The sequence below is a fragment of the Glandiceps talaboti genome, chromosome 4, assembly GCF_964340395.1.
Source record: "Glandiceps talaboti chromosome 4, keGlaTala1.1, whole genome shotgun sequence".
NCBI classification, from domain to species: domain Eukaryota; kingdom Metazoa; phylum Hemichordata; class Enteropneusta; family Spengelidae; genus Glandiceps; species Glandiceps talaboti.
In genome coordinates, this window is record NC_135552.1 from 23,219,588 (window position 1) to 23,242,773 (window position 23,186).

At 33.7% G+C, this 23,186-nt stretch overlaps 1 protein-coding gene across 3 annotated transcripts in view; it reads right to left on the reverse strand.

Annotated features, from left to right (window-relative positions):
- The window catches only part of LOC144434628 (5'-AMP-activated protein kinase subunit gamma-1-like), a 90,739-nt gene that overhangs the window by 58,520 nt on the left and 9,033 nt on the right, over positions 1 to 23,186 (reverse strand). For 2 of the 3 annotated variants that reach the window (XM_078123115.1, XM_078123114.1), the window contains exon 1: positions 17,022 to 17,425. The exons of the other annotated variant lie outside the window; for it this stretch is intronic. In XM_078123115.1, the coding sequence (XP_077979241.1) occupies positions 17,022 to 17,102 (81 nt within the window). In that variant the 5' untranslated portion in view covers positions 17,103 to 17,425. Of the gene's footprint in view, positions 1 to 17,021; positions 17,426 to 23,186 lie in introns of those variants that run through there. 3 annotated transcript variants of the gene reach the window in all.

Genomic DNA, 23,186 nt, shown 5'->3' on the forward strand with positions numbered 1-23,186 from the left:
ATACATGTATTTTAAAGAAACACCCTACATAAACTATATTACCAAATATAATTATTGTTTCAAAATTTAATTGGCTTTGCAAAGTAGGTCACATACACATTTTTAATTATTACTATTACCATGGACACGACGTCCATGTCAAAGTTCACTATAGTCACACTCACTCAGAGTATCTGAAACATTGGAAAGTTTCAACTATTCAGTCTACTATAAAAAAAAACTAATCACTTCAGATAATTCTGTCTCCTTTTGGCTTTTATAATGGGACTCCATGACAACATGCATGAAATGTACCAACTGCAGAATGGATTTTATTATTTTTATTATTATCTCCACACCAGAACTGTCTACTATAAACGTGTTACTATCATTCCCTTTTATACTTTGTATTGATTTGTGTAAACTCTTGTAATGGAGAGGGCTATCAGCTCAGATAAATCAGGTCTTTTGAAGCTAACACAGCCTACAAACAGAGACACACATACATGTATAATATTTAAGAATTACAGTACTTTGATTAAATTACTGCCATGTATAACTGTTGAAAACACTATATTTGAACCTCATTTTACTAAGATTCATTACACTTTCCTTGCATACATTTGCATCACTCATAAAGTGAGTCATAAACAAACTGTGTATATTAATTTTATCAGGGTTCATAAACTTCTATAGCTACAAAATGATACAATTTTTCATCTCAGTGATTGAAGGTGTATGAAGTTTGGCTGCAAATGGCTGCATATAGCAATCTCGTTCATACCTTTTATTAGTACTGGTCTACAATTGTTCTCCCTAGCTTACCACATACTTAGCACACAGATATATTTCTCGCTGTCCTACACAGTTTACACAGTTCATAAAATTTACTATCTGGAGAACATTCTTACTTGATGGTATTGATGTATGTATGCATGTGTTTCTACCCTTGAATGCTCCAGTTGGCATCATTACAATAATATTTGTATATCTCAAGAAACAAATTGAACTTTGTACAAATGTACATTGTATTTCATCACAAATGACTTGCATTCCTTCTTGTCTTATCATTCCAAATAGATAAACTACAGGACAGTAATCCAAACAACTCAAGATTACAGCCGTATTACGACAAAATTCTTTACTAAACCCTACTCATTATATCAGAAGGCAACAAAAGTGTAGAATTCATGGCCTAAGCTAATGCTTTCAAATTATTTGTTCTACTGCATGCACTGCTATTTTTATACTGAATAACTTGATAAACTTGAGAGTAGAAATTCTTGATAAATACTGCATCATGTGAATAAGGAATTTAGAATTTAATCAAATAGACTATTTGGTATATCTTCCCAATGTCTACAACTACATACCATGTATAATGAAAGCTCATCTGTGCAAAAGTTCCGTCTAAGTTAATGGATTTAATTTCACATTTCACCAAAATTTACAATTAGTTCACCAAAGCTTTCGGCAGGTATCCACTATGGCTTCATCAGTGTTTTCTGTAGTCAGGACGCATGCATGACTTCTGACGTTTGTCCCAAATTCTTGGAAGTTGGTAATATCCCAAAATATATGATTGCAAATGAAAGACAATTTTTTCGATAAATTTCATAAACAAATGTTATTTTTGAGTCACTACACATACACAAAGTAAGGGTTAGGGAACACAAACTTTTCAGATTTGCTGTGTATCACATTATCAGCAGCCAGGAGGTAAAATTGGCTCAGAAAAAAACCATCATATTTGCTCTTTGATGATTTGGGCTCTTACCCACAACTCTACATTTGTTAGTAATTTAGCATATTACCCACAACTCAAAGCCTGTGAGTTGTGGGTAAATTAGTCCAAATCAACTAAAAGCATAGAATTGTGGGTAAATTAGTCCAAATCATGACAAGCATAGAATTGTGGATAAATTAGCCCAAATCACCGACAAGCATGGAATTGTGGGTAAATTAGCCCAAATCAATCACAAGCATAGAATTCTGGGTAATAACCCAAATCAACTACATGTATATAATTTAGGCTACAGTAACCTGGGTTTGCATTCAACTTTCACATTTCTTGGTTGTCAGATTTTAGCTGCTTTCTCTATTGATTTCACTTGGTCTAACAGACTACACCATACAAATCTAGTCTACATGTAGATACCATGTTTAGCTATAGTCCTTATATGCCATGGACTACTGCTAATTCTGTGTCCTGGTTAAATGTATATGTATACCTCTCTCTATAGCCTATGTGCATACACCCAGGCATCTCTATCACATGCAAGTTGTTGATTCTCACTATAATAACTCAGTTTTAGTGTGTAACATGTATGCTGAAAATTGGGTCTCAATCACAGACATTGTGGCTCTTTAAGGTCTACTAGAAAGGAAATGACATTTTCTTGCACTGCCAATAGATTACAGCTAAAGACTAAAAACTCATCAACTGTATGCAATAACTTGGCTGAAACATCCCTGTAATTTAAATGCAATTTCTTATCTTGATACAATCAGTCGTGATGAAATTTAAGACTTGACTATACAGAAAGCTGCATAGATACAAGTAGAGATAATTTGGTCTTTTGAGAATAAACATTGCAAATTGATCATTGACTATCAAGCTGATACAGTTCTATGCAACTCTTGAAGCCTACAACTGCTAACAGCAGTATGGACTGCCGTAGCTGAAACTGTTCATTCATTCTTCTACATTTGGACAGGGTATCTGAGAGCACATTTTTGACCCACCTTTACAGTAAAGGGATTCTAAACTTACATATTGGGATATAAATTATTTTGAAAAGATGCAAATTGAAATGGAAAGGATGGTCCTATGCGTCTATGCATGTATTCACTCTGTCTGCCTGAAATTATATACTAAATTATACAGTTTCGATTTTAAGCTCTATTGAAGTGAATCTATAGCACAGTATGATAATAATACTATTACTAATTTATACCACCTTCTTTTGGTATTTAAGTATCTCCAAGAAATAACATTATGAACAACTTGTATTATCTGATTATGTACATATGTACTGGAGAAGGTTTTCAAAATTTCAATTAGGACACAAATTTGACCTAAAATGAAGTCTTTTTATGACAAGTTCTTTGTCTATAGATACGTGTAAATTTAACAAGTTTGAAGACTTAATATCTAAATGTTATAATGTTCAAAAGAAGTAATAACTGACTGGTTGATTTTTGAAAGAGAACTGGATTGTCTCAGAAGGCACTCGTCCACAAAGTTTCATTTTTAGATATCGCTCTAATAAGTAAAAAGAAAAATAATATGAATGGGTGAAAATATTACAGCTACAAATGTATGCCCTACCTTGTATATCATTTCATGGTATCCTGTTACCTGTACCCTGTATGGTGTAGTATTACTGCTGATATATGGATGGTTTTCGCAGAACACCAGTGGAGATTACGTGTAATGTCTATATTTGTACCTACAGTACCTCTCTACTGCCTAATATTCTGAAAATTATATTTTTCAGATATCTGTGTAAATATTTCCTGGGTTACAGAGAATATAATCCATTTCAAAATGATCAAACAAAGTAACTTGTAGACTACACAGTAGTCAAGGTGGAACCAAGGTGACAGGGATCATGCTGGATGTTAACCATGGAATGTGCCAGAAGCAAAAGTTATTGAAACATTTAGCGTCATTATCATCATCCTTGCATTAGATAAACACGTTTGTATGTATCGAATCAAAATGATGGTATTCAGAGTAGGAATTATATAATAATTAATAATATTTATCTAAATTATACAAATTGCATCACTGATAGAAGTTCTGTGTAAACTTCAAATTTACAAAGCAGTAGAACAAATTCACCAGTTGGAATAGCACAAAGACCAACTACTTGTATCGTAATCGTGAGCATGATTGACTTGATGTGTCAATAACCACTTCTTGTACATGTGCATTTTACTTTGATACAAGTGTATTTTTTTATAAGTCTTTGAACTGCTCATACTTTGCATGTATGTAATTTGTAGAGCCATTGTTTGTACATTGTATACATGTAAAATGTGTGTGTAATTTGCTGTTGTTTGTATGTATGCATTTCAGTGTACTTGGTAGAAGAGCTACTGCTCACACACTGTATACATTTTACATGTAATTTCAAGCCACTGCCTTGCACATTGTACATACATATGTATAATTTGCAACTGTTTGTACATCATATACATTTTCTAGGTGTGTAATTTGCCACTGCTTGTCCATTGTAAGCATCTCTGTGCAATTTGTAACAGAAGGACTGCTGTACATCTGTATGCATTCAACATACGTCAGACTGATATGTGTGTAATTTGAAGTAAGAGTTAGTGCTTTAATACAACTCTGCTCCCTTACAAAAACATTTTATTGCAGTCAAGGGACTGTGAGTTTCATTAATTGTACAGAATAGACATTACCTCATAGCCTAGACACTTATTTCTTTATAAATTACATACATGAAATAAAGGAATACTGTTTTCTGTGTACCTGTAGGCACTTTGTACTGCTAATCACCCAATAATCCATAACCTTAGCCACTTTATCCAACACGTTCACACCTGAGTCCTCATCTATACCCCATTCCGTAAAAATGTAGTGATATATTTTTGATGAAATGACATAGGAATTTTCAATGGAGAACGTGCAGGTATGATCCAGATCCCTTGGTGTTATACCCTCATCTGTTGTATAATTAGTAATGTGTTTTAGATAGCCTACCCAAGAGGTGTCATGGTCTTACTATATTGCATTTACAGTAGCTATCCAAACATGTCTTTCAACATGGATGCATAGATGTGGAAAACTAAGTGCAACACCTAATCTAACACAATTAACTTATTTATACATATGTACCTATAACTGTATACTTGAACTCCTACAACAAGTACTGAAGATGTTCCCACAATGCTCCAGGAACCAAAGTTTGTAACTTTGAAGTCATGGTAACTTGTGGGTGGGGAATAAACTATGATGCCAATTTTATTTTTGTGGAACACAAGGAGCTAGCTTATAGAAGTTCATAGAACCTTCGCTGATATTGACTAAGTTCTCTTGACCAACTCAAGGCTCTAAGCTATATTATCACAGCACCCCCGAAAACTGACTGCAACTAATGGGGTTGGGATTTGGAGGTGGAGGAGTTATGGGGACCCGAATCTCAATATATTCATCTTATGTACCTATAATAAAGATCATTGTTACAGAAATTGTAACGTATCCGAAGACAGCAAGAATATACAAGAAATAGGCATATACATGCATGTCCATTTCTAATCAAAATGTTGCTTTCAAGACCTACTCACATAAGTGTAACATTGTTTTTGTACTTTGGAGGAAAACTGCTGTGTAGATTTATCTACAAATAATTATCAATACACATGTACACATAGAATTCTCAGATACAAGTTACATGTATGATTTGTTTTAGGAATATTTGTTTTGAAATTGCGTGGTTAAAACTGGAAAACTGTCATGTGTTGTCTGTAATTGTTTATTTACTAGAATGTATATGAAGAAAGTATAGAAACTGTTCTATCACCAATCTGATTAAAATCCGATGTAGATGTCGGCTAATCGTTCATTAGCCAACATCTGCATCGGATTTTAATCAGATTGTTCTATCACATGCTATCCAATACTTTAGCTGTATACCATCATCACGTTCCAATGGCTTCACATTGGCTCCATGGTTTGTTGGCTACATCATGTAGTACAACAACGTAGGTATACACACGTACTTGAACTGTATTAAAGAATGAGTAGTTTTTATCAACCACAAATACTAGATAACCATACATTGTATACATGTTGTTAAATCAATGTATTTGACTATTAAAGGACAATAATAGAGGTCTAATCAACCACAAAGTTAGTACACACAATACATGCTGATATAAAATGAGACAGATATGCCAGTTTTATCATTGACCCTAGAGCAGACTCTCCAAGGTCTATCTGTTTTATCAAAATACAGTAAACACACACTTGGTAAATGTACTTGACTACAACTGATAGGAAGGTTTTATCAACCACAAATAAAACCACAACACTCAGTATAAACTCTTTGTACATCAAATAGTTAAAACTACAATGGAATCATGAATTTGAGTTGTATTTTCACTAGTAACACTGACTTGTTTGTATATAATATTATCTCAATATTGCATGTCTACATTCTACTTTAATATGCAAGTTCTGGTCCTTCAAACTCCATCTCTTGCACCCCCATCCCCTCAACATGCAATTATACTGTATTGTTATCGGATGCAAGGTCAAGAATTATAATAATGACCTTTTACATAATTACAGTCATGCACCTTTCAAGGATGATATATTAATTTTTCTGTTATTCAAATCCCAAACAGCACCTCTAGCATTAGTGTGTATCATGACATGTCAATCTGATGGTTTGTTTGTTCAGCGTTACACAGTAAATATTTGATATCACAACAGTGTGTACTTGTGTAGTGCATGGCACAGCACAACTGTCACATGGGTTTATGGAGTAGGTCAGGGTTACACTACGGTACAGTATATGTACATACTTGATATCTGTGAGGGTTTGAGATTTATTATTTGTATAGTTATACCAGCCTTGGAGCAGAATTGAGTGGATGCACAGGTATGGGTCAATATAAAATATTCAGAAGCATTCGATTGATTGGAAAACAAACATACAAATCCACTGTGTACCAACAGGCTCCAGGGATTATTCCCTCTTACTCTTAGAATGTGACCAGGGGTATCAAAAGCTACCTTTCACCAATGAACCTATGTGCCTATGGAAGAACATGACAGTCAAGTTTAGAAGAGCTGAATTTCTGAGATTTTCTGAATTTCAAACTTCTGTAACTGGAACACACAATTTTTATTTATTACAAAAAGTTAAATAACGTCAACAATACAGGTGACAGATGTTACTTCTTCCATTGTTTTCAAACCAAATTACTATCAAAGTCAAAACCTTCAATGAGCTTTTAGTGTAAATATAATGTGACATTGAATTTACTTTATCACAGAAATGTAAATATTGTCATCTGATAAATTTTTGTCATCATTTTAAAAGTGTGAAATTACAGCTGTCTAAACTATAGTACATGTATGTATGGTATGTGTTAGCAATGCTAAACGATATTTTCAATCTACAAATACTGTACTTTAAGATCTTAGCTATAACCCTCCTATAGTATAGAGGCAACTGCATTTTAAACAAAATTTTCATGATAGTAATGGGTTACCAAGATATGAGTGCATGTACCATGCAAATCTCCTAAGCTACTTGCAGAATTTGCTCCTTAGGTTTTACAAGGATAAGGGTAGTGATAAACACCACAAATTGGTAAAAGAAGGTGGCAAAATAATGATATTTTGAATAAAGCATCTTTACCAACATTTCAAATAGAAATGTTAAAATTATGGAATTACTGGTAGTTGACAATTACTAACAACCTCCACCGAAAATCCCATCTACTTGTGCACCATGCATGACATATTACCGTATGTCACCTTTGTACCAGGTTTGAATGAAATTGGATATTCAATGAGGACTGACACTGAGACAAATGGATGGATAGACAGAGCCCAAAAATTGGTAATAGCCCTAAAAATACAATGTAGATATGTCAGCAAATATGATGTACATGTAAGTGTCTTCATGAACTTTTCAAATACAAAATATAAAAGAATGTATGTACTTCCAATAACTTTGGTAGTAATCGCACATCATCATCACACCCACACAAAATCTACAATTTAAACAGATTCGTACAGATTAAAAGCATGTCGTTTATAGCAAAAGTAACGAGAATAGCCGGATAAGTTATAAGTAGTTGTATTTTCTGAAAGTGTATGTAAACTTGTAAAGAAAAGCACTTTACATGTAAATCCATAGGATTTGATTACAAAAAGTCAAACAGACTAATATGTTAATCCAGGGATGTTTATAGCTCAGTATTAATATTTCATTAAAAAAAAGTAACCATATTCCAATCTCCATGACAACAAAAACACTTGAAAGTACATGCCATTTTTAATCACTTCTTTAAATCTTCTCTGCGAAAAAGTTGAGAGGTGTATTTTAAATCTACAAGAGTGTATACAAAAGATCAAACCAATATCAATCCATGGATCTCATAGCAGTATTTTTATATTTTCAATCACCATGATTACAAATAGACACGTTTCTCTGCTAAAAGTGTGTAAAATAGTAGAAAGGGAATTTAAAACCAATGACATAGAAACTAGTACATTTTGTATTTTACGGCTGTGGTAACAAAACCACCCAATTCCAATCAGCATGAGCATTACATAAAACTACCTTCATAAAGAGCTAAGCATCCCTTCATAATTTTCGTCACTACTTCAAATTGTTCTTTGCAAATTTTTTGAAAAGAATGAATTCAAAGGACAAAAGTAAAGAGAAGGTCAAACAGATAAATTTAATGTACAGATTTTATAGTTGCTTCTACAAAAGCAATCATACTCCCATCACTATCATTACAATAAAATAGTTAAAAAATAATGAAAAGGGATTTTTTTTCGCTCTGTTCAACACCATATCATATCACATCGCTATAAAACACCATATGTCAAAGGTCACAGAGTGTAGTATAACAGAACACTATAAAGGCATTTGATCAAGTGTTTGCAGTATTCTCTGAAGTCACTCTTTCACAATTTGTATAACATGTGCAAGTACTCCGAGTAATGACAGTAGAACTCACAAATCAAAGGGTTCTGTTATTATTACATGTGTTTATCCATAACAGCAAATTTTGTGAAAAGTAAAACTGTGTGTTCAAGTGATTTCACATACTTAGAATGATCGAAAGGTCATTTACATGCTAGGTATGCAATAAAATGTATTTGATGCAAATACCACTAGTATACCACACCCATACACAAGTAATGAATGGTACATACCAGTATATGTAATAAAGTAGTTAGTATACTGGATTTCATTCTAGTTGATCCCTATGTCATCATAATGTCATAATACTGTAGTGTTTTTTATGAAGTCATAAAACTTGAATAGGAATAATTCAATGATGACAGATATAGATTGATGACATGATTGAAATATTAGGATATTGTTGTACAGTGTACAGAGATTTGGCTCTACTGTACTGTTATCTGTACAGAGATTTGACTCTACTGTACTGCTATCTGTACAGAGATTTGGCTCATACTGTACTGCTATCTGTACAGAGATTTGGCTCTACCGTACTGCTATCTGTACAGAGATTTGGCTCTACTGTACTGCTATCTGTACAGAGATTTGGCTCTACTGTACTGCTATCTGTACAGAGATTTGGCTCTACTGTACTGCTATCTGTACAGAGATTTGGCTCTACTGTACTGCTATCTGTACAGAGATTTGGCTCTACTGTACTACTATCTGTACAGAGATTTGGCTCTACTGTACTGCTATCTGTACAGAGATTTGGCTCTACTGTACTACTATCTGTACAGAGATTTGGCTCTACTGACGGTCTGTACTGCTATCTGTACATAGATTTGGCTCTACTGTACTGCTATCTGTACATAGATTTGGCTCTACTGTACTGTTATCTGTACAGAGATTTGGCTCTACTGTACTGTTATCTGTACAGAGATTTGGCTCTACTGTACTGCTATCTGTACAGAGATTTGACTCTACTGTACTGCTATCTGTACAGAGATTTGGCTCTACTGTACTGCTATCTGTACAGAGATTTGGCTCTACTGTACTGCTATCTGTACAGAGATTTGGCTCTACTGTACTGCTATCTGTACAGAGATTTGGCTCTACTGTACTGCTATCTGTACAGAGATTTGGCTCTACTGTACTGCTATCTGTACAGAGATTTGGCTCTACTGTACTGCTATCTGGATTGACTAATGTTGTTTGTTTGAAAGCCAACCAAGATGTGTCAGTCTCAGGGTTAGGATCTACATGTATGTACCATTTGCTTGGTTGGCAAATTGGTTAAAACAAAATGTTAAACTCTCTCCAGTTTATTTTCATTCAGTTTTGTTCATTTTATTCAATTCAAACATTAGACTATTCTTCTTGGCTGGGCTTTCATTTAGTTCCTATCAGACTACCACAATTATCTCTTTCAGTCTCAGTCTTTTGTTACTTCAGTATTTACCCTGTCATTTTTTAAACATTCATTTAAAAGGAAGGGGTGGGGAGTGTTATGTGTTCCATTATATATGTAGTTATGAAGTGCATTACATTATTTATACAGAAAACAATATAATTTTCAAGATTTCTAGAGTTGAATAAACCCATCATGGGTTTATTGAGGCAGTTTTTGACAGTTTAGTATACATCTGCATGTAACCCTAGCAACCACCTGTTAAAATGATATAAATATGTTATAATAGAACTGATACAAATCATTTGAGCAACTTTTTAAAACATGCAGTCAGCATGGAATACAAGCTAAAAATAGTTCAATATGTACATTAGATTCACTGGTCATTCAATCTAAAATGTTTGTGTTCACATCCATCACTGACAAATTAATCTTTAGAGTAAGTGGCTTGCCAATACCAGCACAGTCTTGTTTTGCAATAGTAACTGAAATGAATGTTTTATAGTTATGTGTAGGTGTGTTATATTATTTCACCTGGAGCTTTGCTTCATTGCCCTTTTATCTAGCTTCATTATTACAGATTTTACAAGGTAAGCTTGCAGTTTTGATGAGAGAGATATCAAGTTACCTATTACGATTTCATTGCTATCTTCCGATGAATATGTTAGCCTTAGATTTATTCAAAGATACACTTCCAATGGTTATATTACACAGGGTTCTGCCTAGGTTGAGAGTCACTAATTAATAGTCATGCTAATTTGCATATTTAATATTTATGAATAAATCAATAGTCATGCTAATTTGCATATTTAATATTTATGAATAAATCAATAGTACAATCAAAGTAAGTTATGTACAATCATTTCATAGCCAACAAAAAAGTTAAAGCCCAGTTTTCTTTCTCTGCAAATTTATAACTCTAAACTCAATCTTTGCATGCACATCAGTTTTTTTTCACTGTTTTCGGTTAGTTTTCTCGGGAAAGCTAAAATGATTTCAAACTAAAAGTCCAAAGGTGAGTACAGTTACAAAACTTACCCTAGATATGCTGCAAACAACAGTATTAGGTTGTCACTTTTACCTATTTTGTAATGCAATATAATACTTAATTCCTAGGTAACTCTAAATGTCAAGCATAGTAACATGAAAAGTGATATGCTTTTTATCAATACAAACATTTGATATGGTGTTTAGTTTCTGATCTTGTACTACAAGTTGTAGTCCAGAGAATGAAAAATTCATCGAGAATGGCTACTTGACAATAGTCTGTTGTTGTACAAAAATTCATTTTATTCATGCAGGGCTGAGTATTAACAGTAAGTTCTGTGTCCATAAACTAACAAATCTTGTTACGGGGCTACCATAATTTGCAGCTGGGAGCCCACTCGGACTACCGGGTACAACTGATTATGTGATGATGTAAATGATGGAAGATTTACAGACATAAAAGTCCAAAAGAGGAACTCTGTTTTTAGTTTAGGAATAGGACCACTGGTGACCATCAGTGTGTGTGTATATATATATATATATATATATATATATATATATATATATATATATATATATATATATATATATATATATATATATATATATATATATATATATATATATATATATATATATATATATATATATATATATATATATATATATATATATATATATATATATATATATATATATATATATATATATATATATATATATATATATATATAATACACACACACACACACACACACACTTGATCTTTATGATATCAGAATCCATTTTTCAAGTGATATGTTTTTGCCAATTTTTTACCTCGGGGGATATCTCTTACATGATGTACCGGGTATATCACATTATCAGTTTGAAGTGATTAGAAAACTCTCCAGGATACAGCTTTCCAGGTACATAAAGTCGGAAGTCCACAACAGGTGACAGACCATTAGGGATGAAGTGGGAAAATAAGGAAACTTAAGGTATTGATTTACTCTGACTACATGCAAATAATCACGTACACAGTTAGCTGAAGCCGTATGAATTTCCATCACAATACTTCCTGCAAATGACATGTCTGGTGATCATTTTGTGCATATTGTTGATGAATTATAGTAAATTTGACCTGCTACTGGGAAACCCTTAAATGCATCATGTAGGCGAGCATTTCAAGCAATCAACACCTTTAGAAAATATAAGGGGGAAAAACATGTGGCAAACTCAGGGGATTTCATGGCATTAAGAAATTATGGAAAAAATGTGGCAATCTCATGGGATTTCACAAAAAAATATGAAATTATTGAAAATGTGGTGATGTCGAAACCAATTTATGTTGATTGCGTCTTTTAGATTTGATTGGCTATAGAGCCAATGATCTACTAGGAATTACCTTGGTTGCATAATCAACGTTGAATTGGTTTTCCAAGGGAACTCACACTACTTTGAAATTATGGAGAAATGTGTAGCAATCTCATGGGATTTCACACTAATGTTATTGTATTAGAAACAATGAAGACAAAGCATTTCACAAAGCCTATAGATCAGAGCAGATGAAGTGCTACTTACAGATAACATTAATAATAACATTTACAGTACATATTTATGAAATTATCACCCTTGGTAAAGTCCTACATCAGCACAACCACTGGAGTAAGCAGATAAAATCTATCTGAGTTCCCTTGTCATTTTACCAGGTTCCCATCAAAATTATGGTACATGTACATGTAGTCTAATGTAATTTGGTAACTATGCCAGTTTGGCCATATTTCCCCTTGCTGTTACCAGGGTACTCCAACCCAAGCCAAATATACAGACAATGCCCCTATACAACTTCCCAAACTACCTGGGGAGAATACAATCCATTGTAACCTCTGTACGTACCGGTAATATACATACGATAAAATCCTTCACAAAGCAACCTTTATCCTATAAAGTTCTCAATTGTAGAGTTGGATTGACTAATATTAACATTTGGTCATGCTTAATAGAGAGGTATATATATGACAGACATGAGATGAACAAAGACATACATGTATCTCTAGTAGGTATCATCATAAGTGTTGTTTGCTATATGGATTTACCTATCTCAACTCAAAAGGTTTCCCTGGTAACTGAAATATTGACAATCATAGCAATATATCTATGACTTTAAAAATTGATAATAAACATCACAATCACTATGTAATCAGAGGTCAGTATTTAATACCTTGTTATTGTATATTTGATGTCATTTTCAACAGTTAGGACACTATATATGTAAGCTAATATCAGTGTTATTCTAAAATGACAACAACACTGCCCTGACTTCATTACGTCTAAAGATAACTAAGCTACATTTGTACATTATACATTTTCTTAGTGATGTGATATACATGTATATTCCTATACATGTACACGTATATGTATGTTCAATGCTAACTATAAATATCTTTGAAGCCATTTTTTTCTTTCATCAGTTTTTACACAATTTTTCAAGCACAATAACAGCACACAATAATTAAAAAGGGGAACACCATACAATACAGCCTGGAAATAATGACATTTCATAAAATTTGAGATTTGGAGAATTATATCATGATTTTTCATCAGTCAAATACATTACATCATGTAAAATCATGAAAATGATTCTCTGAATTTCAAAATGTCTTTATTTCCTGCCATAGCGTTCCTACCGGAATGTCTTATCAAACTTTTAATTAAGCAGTAAAGGACACTGATTTTAAAGAATGTACATAACTTCCTCTGAACCCTAACAAAGATAAATACTGCCTGTTACTAATTACTTCCAAGGAAATCAGAAAGGTTACATCTACTTTCCACTTGTCACAAAGAACATACACACACTAGTATAAACGGACATTACACACAATGCATGTACCTGATAGTAAGCACGTACACAGGATATACATAAAAGTGTTTTTTTGTTACATGTGACAGGTTGTATGTCGTCCATAGCTTACTATCTAATCACACACAGTTAATGGGGCAATTATCTGATATTGGGATAGGATTTTCTGGGTGACCAGGGCATAATGTATGTATTTAATACGTTAAAATAGATTTTTAAAATAGGGTATCATACAATGGTGGAGTAGAGATGTTATCCAAAAATATAACACTGTATAATTTGAAAGAAATTTATCATTTGGATATCATGCCATTTGTCTGCATAGAAAGTACAACATTCTTCATTATGTTCAACTTTATTTTGGCTGACTGATTTAGTTTACTGCAATAAAATATAATACTAGTTTGTCTAGGATACAATGTATTTATACATGTACATAGTCTACCTAATTCTAAATCATAAATTGTTATTATACTTATAAAAGGTTTTTCCTTCATATATAAGTTCTTCATTCTGAAATGAGATATAAATGTAATTTTACTGTTAATAGCGTTATGGCTAGTAAAAGCATTGTATCTTGTTGAATATGAAGCTAAAGTCTGTGTGTCTATTCCACTGTGAGTCTCTGTCTGTGTTCAACTATAGGCCAGTGTTTGTTTATTCATGTCTGTCCCTGTTTGTGGGTCGATCTGTCTGTCTATCAATTATCTATCTATCTATATCTATCTATCTACCTACCTACCTACCTATCCATCTATCTGTCTTGATTTGTCTGTCTGACTGCCTGCTTGTGTATGTGTGTAGGTATGCCTGTCTCTGCCTGTCTGTCTCTCTGTCTATCTCTATGTCTGCTTGTGTCTATCTACATGTGTGCATGTATTGTATGTGTTTGTGCTCCTTCTCCATGTTTGTCCTATAGACCCTAATTGTATCTCAAACACCATGAGTTTGGTATCTGCAACATGTTATTACTAGTGTTAATACACCCTGACTTTTTATACCCAAAAAATTTAAATCAGGTCTAAACTCTTGCCCTCTTTACAACATGGGTCTGTTACATAATTTAATTTCCAATTAAAGATCTTGATGTTTACATAAAAAAACAACATTTCATTATTTTAATCAAATATTCATTCTATCAGCATATCAGTTGTTCCAGTCAACTTTTAAACATACACATTTTAGTTTGGAGGTAGTCTGGATGCCAAAGTGGTTTCTAGTGGAGGTGTAAATGGTAATGATACTGTATAGGAACTAGACTAGTTTGGAGGCTGGTCTCGTTATTATCAATAAATCAACATTTAATTGAAGATTAATAAAAAGATCACTTTTTTTTCAAGTTAATATATTAACTGTGTATAGGAGGGGTGGAAGTTGCCCCTGTAGGCACAATAAAAACATCTTGCTGTGTTGACCTTTTTGACCTCTGCTGGATTTGAAGGGCATTGTGTAATTTGTATTGTAACAGCTGTACCATGGTTCAAACTTCTATGTGCATTCACTCAGGGTAACAACACCTTACCATTGTATGTACACAGTTATGTGTATGTGGGGTGCATTACAATTTAGTGTACATGGAAATATATATGAATGAGTCTCCTTGGTGTCTGGGTATCAAGTTGAAGGAGTAGACATGGCATATAGAAAGGGAGCACGCTAGAAGCGCTAACATATGGGGATGTCTACGAGACATTTACTAGTACAAGTTGTCCATCTGTGTGAAGTCAAAATCAGATTGTATTCTGTAAATCCAAGCTTGCTTAAAAATGATCCGTTACCCAGGCCTCAGGTGAAAAGACATGAAGTACATACAGTGGCCATGTTCAGTGCTACTACATCATGGTAAACATCTACATTATCATGGAGAATATATTGTTTATGGTTCCAACAGTCAATACGACAGTAAAATAAAGTTCCTTTGGAATGGTAACTAATGCATTTGTTTCTAACTTACTGTTCCAAATATCTTATTGTTCTACAAAATCAGTTCATGTTGTCTTTGTGAAATAAAAAATTAAAACTGCATTCTGTAACCCAAGATGGGTTAAAATTAATCTGAAACATATTTTGATCTTGATATTCAATTTTTGTTTTTGTTTTAAGGTATGCCAAAATTTGTCACTATTTATTTCACAATTCAAATACATCCTCCAACTTTTAATACCTAGTCCTAGGGTTTAGGCTATCTGACTTAATAACAAACTGGCTTCATAGTTCTCACATACCGCAACATTTATAAGCAGGATAGCCAAGTCTTTGAGCTACCTACAACACCACTCGGAAGACAACTGTCTACAAATTTTTTTCCACAAAATTCATGCTAATCATACAATATTGTATTTCCAATTATGACGCTATATCATGCAGATTTCCACAACTACTGCGTCAGTCCTATATCAATCACAATATTGGAAGACACAGTCATCAACACCCCAAGTCATATCTTGGTACCAATCAACAAGTGGGTGACCCAATAACACCACATCATCGGTCAATTTACAGTTGTCATGAAATAAGGCATTAGATCTGATAGACAAACAAACTGAAATGAATTTATAGTGACAGTCATGTACACATGTACTTAGTCATCACCATGCCATAAAAATGTCAAATTAAAATTACACCTTATCACCAAATCACCTTGGTTTGACCCTGAGAACTCAACACCTGTTCAAGAACATACCAGGAATGGAAAAATCCTAAAATATTGTCAACATTACAGACAACTATTGAAGGACACACATCATTGCACACACACACACACACACTTACTCCTGCACTGTGTTTTGACAGACAAACCTATTTACCCAAGTCAACATAATCTGCTATGTCAACTTTACTCATAGAAAATGATATGCTTTTTCTCTCAGAGTCAGTGGAAAATTTCCACAGCTTTCATCTATTGGAAGCAAAAATCAAGAAAGATCTGGTACAATATTGGTTGTTTTTAAGGCACTAATGTCCGGCGCCCATAGAACTATTTTCTGTCTCTCGTACTAGAGCCCTGGGACATAATTTTTTATAGAGCACAAACAATAGATATGAAAATGAAGAGACTTAAACTACTATGTGTGGGATTAATGGCCTTACTTACAAGGTCACAGACAGTACCTACCTCTGCCACATTTGGGGCAACATCATCATCCACCTCCGTTTCTAGAGTCTTGGATTTTTTCTTCTTTTTGATGAAATTCATATTTCCTGCCTATGAAACTTAAGTGCGTATCCTAGAGTGCTACTCAGAAAGAAAATGTCCACAAACAGCCTCACAGTCAGATGCGCAATCAAAACATGTCTGAGCTGTCCAAGAAGTATATATGTACTCTTCACAAAAACTCTCCCACAAGAATGAAGTCTTCCAACAATTAATATGCAGGCTTGGCCTTCAGGAATCCCTGGCTGGAAGTAAATCACAATTCCAGCTGTCTATAACATGTGGTTGATTAACATAACAACACAACCAACAATGGTACTCACAGACACACAACAAAATGCACAGTTCTGTAAGTATGTAAACACAGTGAGCACTGACTGTGTGGAGAATACACACTTCCAATGAAACTTCCAATTGGGTACAGCCCTCTCTGTGATGTCACTAAGGTCAAAGGTCATCAAAACCACATGGCTAGATTTCATCATCATCATACCCACACACTGTGGGCAACAACAAATATGAATGGGTCCAGACTTGAATTAATTAGTACGAGTCAAATATATTCACACATCTGTTTTTGAACATTTTAAGGTCATTGAGTGTCATTTGAAGGGTGGATAGACAGTAAACACAGTTTAATTAAACATTAATTACCCATATTTTAATTAAATATTAATTACTTTGAGTTACAAGTATTTAGTATTATAGTTAGGAGTATTCTGGGAAAAGAACAACTTTATTACTATGAGAATTTGAACATGATAAATGACATTGAGAAATAGACACTACCTAGCAACACTTGATACATCAAAATAGTAATTACAGGAAGAGTGTATCTTGATACATGAGCTCCAAAGTGTTGTCTCCATTCCTGAATAAATTTGATTTTACTGATTACATCTAACATTAGCTAGGTAGCCCATTATTAAATTGTGAGAACATCATGCAACTGAAATATCCTAGTGAAGCTCATACATAACATTTGTAACTAGCCTGTCTATTCAGTGGATCTGTGACTCTGCTGTATGTGTTCTCACATATGGATTAAAGAATAAGCATAGCAGTCACAGATCCAGGGTGTAGACAATTCTACATAATAACTGACATCAACAAGTTCTCTCTATCTAAAGATATTCATGTGGTAATTAACAGCCAGGATAGTTAATTATCTCAAACTATAAATTTAAATATTAATAGATTATCTAAGTAATAGCATGTGTCCTTGATCAATGCTAGAAAAACGTGCACTATATGAAACTCACTTCCCCACATGATGATGAAATAAATTGGTCTTTGGGCCTTGGGGATATAAACAGGCAATCTCTGAGGGAAATACTATTGATTCAATTTGCTATCTGTTGTCTGTAGCAATTATATCAATGGTCAAGTGAAGCAAATGGCTTCATTTGTCACTATAACACTAATTTATAGTCATTTCATCTGTAAGTCTATATACATCATTGTGGTTTGTAGTTTCTATGGTGATCACTATCATAAATAGTCCGTCTGTCTGTATGGATGTGTAAGTTGGTTGGGGGATGGGTGCATGGATGGATGGAGGAACGGAGAGATGGCTGACTGGCTGGCTGGGGGGTCCCAGGTGGATGGATGGATGACACGATTCAGACAGGTTTAACAGATATTCTCAACATAGCTGAAGACACATCAGTGTTTTACAATTTGCTAAAATTGTGTAACCTTGGTAACAAAGAATGGAAATCTGGTAGAATTGGATAGATTTCCTGCATACATGTACGTTGTTCCATAATTTTAGTTTGTGGACCCTGGTATAAAACCTGAGAGAATTAAACAGATCTTATCAATTTACTGCAACTGACAAATACAGCACAGGTGATTCTGAACCCCTGTATAAAAACCTGGGGAACTCTAGTAGATTTAACCAATTTACTGCACCTGACAAAACAGTGCAGGTCTGAACCTCAGTATAAAACCTGGGAAACTCAAGTACATTTTACTAATTCACTATGCCTGACAAAAACAGTGCAGGTTTGAATCTCGGTATAAAACCTGGGAAACTCAAGTACATTTTATTAATTCACTATGCCTGACAAAAACAGTGCAGGTTTGAATCTCGGTATAAAACCTGGGAAACTCAAGTACATTTTACTAATTCACTATGCCTGACAAAAACCTGGGGAACTCTAGTACTGTAGATTTTATCAATTTACTATAAATAATTTACGTTCAAGAATAAGATAGAGGGCATACTTCTAAGGATAACATGGAGATGAATGTAAAGTTTATATACTTAGTAATTGTGTACCTATGAAAAGAATAGAATCTTTATTGCATCCAAAAACTACATTTCTTCATTGCATTTTCTGCAATAAGTGTTTACCTACATGTATGTATGTATGTACAATCCTGTGTAGATGTACTTACAAATGTAGCCCACCACCACATATGCAAAAAAAATGTCTCTGCCCTTGACTGACTTCAGAGCCAACATTGTGAAACAATTCAATATCCATCTGATGGATAGATGGAAACTGGCAAGCATTTATAATAGCTACAATGTGCAGGTCGAACTAACAGCATGGTGTGATCACATTATACTCAAAACCATATTTTGAAGACTATACATATTTCTATTTGACATGTTTTTATACTTAGAGATAAAGTATCTACTTCCCTTAATCTATCATAGACAGAGAAGCTTATATTGATATTGATGATTTTATTGCATACAATAATACAAGAAAATACAACGCATTTGACAGTGAGAATGACAAATCAGGACTTCCATGATAAAGTAAGGGCCAATAAAGAATGATTTGCCCCACTTATCAGCCATAATACAAATCATGTTAGTTATGTATCCCTATGATAAATTGGGGCTACTGAAGAACAGTGTCTACTAATGATGGGCCTTGATACACATCAGATCAAAGTTAGGAGGTCTAGTTGTGTTCATATCCCTATCCTTGTTTGTCCTGACCACCTAGCTTGGTCATAGTTATGTAACTATATACTTACTTCCATGTGAGTCTATGATTGTTATTCTTGCCATAGATCAGCCTTAGGGAATAATATGTTAGCAATTTATATGAGATAATAATGATATAGGGATGGGTTAATGATACCATATACATCATGTGGGTAATTTATCTATGCAGTGATCATTAACTTGCAATAATTTTGTTTTATTACTCACACAAACCTATCCATTATGTAGTTTATGAGATGATATCAGTTACCCAATACACAGTAGTCATGTACGATTATGTTCAGTGTTTTGTGACATCATCTGAAGACTGGAACATGAAGTATTTGTGAAGATATTCCAGAGATTCTGCATACAATGTACTTGCTATCAAGAATGGGCATGTAAATTTTTTTTAAAAAGAGAGTCGCTGAAAAATCATGTCTCCTAATTTCAACATTTATCAATTTTTTTGCTGGCTACTTTTTACTCTTTCTAAACATTTACATGTACCTTATTGCCTACACCTGAACCCATATATACATGTACATATGTACTTCTGAATTGCAGTTTTTACCTAAAGGCCTAAAACAAAAATGTGTATTTCCGATTGTGCTCAATTTTAGAAAAGGTGTCGGTAGGTAGATTTTTTTTTTAAAAATTAAAAAAATTGTATGTGAGTGTCTAGTTCGGGTAGTTATGTTTCCGTTGTTTTCCATATGATCACTGTGTTATTGGTTTCTTCTCATCAGACGTACAGCCATTACAGATGGGAGGAACAGTTTTGTCTTTTTACGTTGAAGTCAGTTTCTGCATCCACTACTTCTCAAGAGACTTTATAAATTTCAAGATTTTGTTTTTTTCTTGAATATGTAAAAAAAGTTTAGGGTTGGCAGTGGAAAACTCGGCTGGTTTGGGTAACTGGAGTCAAACAAATTGTTTGGCCTAACCAGAAATCTGCAGATCATCCATATAAAAGTAACTAAAATATGATTTTAGAATGTCCTGGGACTGACTTAGTCTGTGAGGTGTGCTGCGACAGGGCTCCCTCACACATCAGTCAACCACTCGTGAGAGGAGGAGGGTGGTCAGGGCGGAACGACACGACATATCTTACAGTCTAGGACTGACTACATGCAGGCTGTCTAAAACGAACCTAAATTTTAATCTCAGACTGTGGAAAACATACTTTAATTATATATATCCATCATAAATTCTGGCTACATGAGTACCATAATTGAACACAAAGATAATGCGCAGTGTATTTTCTCTTCTTCAATTAATCTTAAGATATATGCTACCATACTATTTTACTTTCTGTTAACTATATATGTTACCCATGTTATAAATATCAAACAACACTGTCCATATTGAAAGTACATATAATTTATATCAAAACAGGGCAAGATAGAAGAACACACCCATATATGTGCTAATACAGTTTGAGTTACCACAACTTGTTTTCAGAACTCAAACAATATAAAAGTAACTCTTACATTTGGGTTGGGGATGTTTAAATTCAGAATCAAGTTGATATAATGGTTGCTAGAGGCTTGCTTCAGCCAGTTTGAAATTGTTATACATTGAAGGTTTGGCCCTAATGTCCAGAGGTACTCGCAAAGGACATAAAAACAAAAGTTGTTATAATATCATTTCTGCCGTCAGAGGGCGGTATACATTTTATGTACTGTACCATGGTTTAAAATTTACAATAACATGTTAGAAAGATTTAATAATTTTGTCTTGTATTGTCTGTCTAAGATGATAGTAACACAACCAAACAATAACAAACACACAAAGTAGCATTAGGGTTATAATATAGACTGCCACAATATTGTAATTTTTCAGAGTTACATTTTCATTTTGAATTTGTATATAAAATATAGAACATAAATTGATACAAAATAGAATAACATAAATTGATGTTAGACATGTTAGATGAATATGGATGGCTGGAGTTGTTAGCGGTGCAAACTAGTTATAAATGATAGTATTTATCCAAACCAACTGAAGTAGTAAAGCCTTTATAGCACTATTAAATATTCATGGCATGCATGCAGTACACTGTATTACTCAGGGACCGTCGGGTAATTTCTTCACTGTTCAGTTGAACACATGGAATACTACTTTAAACATTTCTACTTTTCTGGAAGGTCAAATCATAACACCCCATGCTTCTTCAGCAAAAACGTCTTTACTCTGTTCTAGAAGTTGTGACTACTGTTTGTTCTAATATAATTGATATGTATGAAATGTCATATGCTGTACATTGTATTTTGTCAAGTCTCCTTTTCTTCCCTTCTTTTTTGTAAAACACATGAAACTGTCCTCCATGTAATTACAACAATCAAAATTTTATATCAAAATATAAAACCTGCCTGACGTCAAAACTTGCAAAATATTTTCCACCACACACATTAGTTGTGCTTATACCAGGAAACAAAATTTTAATGAGTTCCGAAAGTTTATGTTTTATGCAATACATTAATACCAATAATCAACTCATATTCTCTGTGTTGTGCATACAAAGTCAATTTTAAAGTTATCTATTTCATCCAACATACACATAAATTTAAACACTGAAGTTTCCACAACAGCTGGTAAACAAAACGGATACAGTAAATGGAATATCTGTCGATGTCAAAGTCATAAATCTTCAAAAATATGTCTGCTATGTCCAGTTTACTCGATGTAGAAGATAGGAAATGCCTTACAATAGTTGACTTTAAAACAAAAGCACTTCTTGAATGTAGTGCTAGAGGGCGCTATATCAGAAATGAGCCACATCAATGTCAGATATCTGTCTTAGAATAGAATTATCATGGGACTCCGCATGTACCATGGCAACAACTGTGCAAAGAATGGATATTATCTAAACCTTCCTATGACATTTAACATTATACTGAAGATGGATGCCTTGGAGTTGTAACATCCAATGAATTGAAAACAGTTAAAATTCATGTCAAGGATCAAGAACAATCATTGATATGCTGCCATATTCCATTGACCAGTAATCTCCAAATCCCCTTGTTTTACATGGCTTCTTGATACTGTATAGGTACACTGATTTCACAACCTTTTACAAAACACCATGAATTAACAATCATAGGATGTTATTTAGGTCAAATCTTTGACTAAACATATATTATTTTTTGATGGTTACAATTTTACAGAGTTTTATG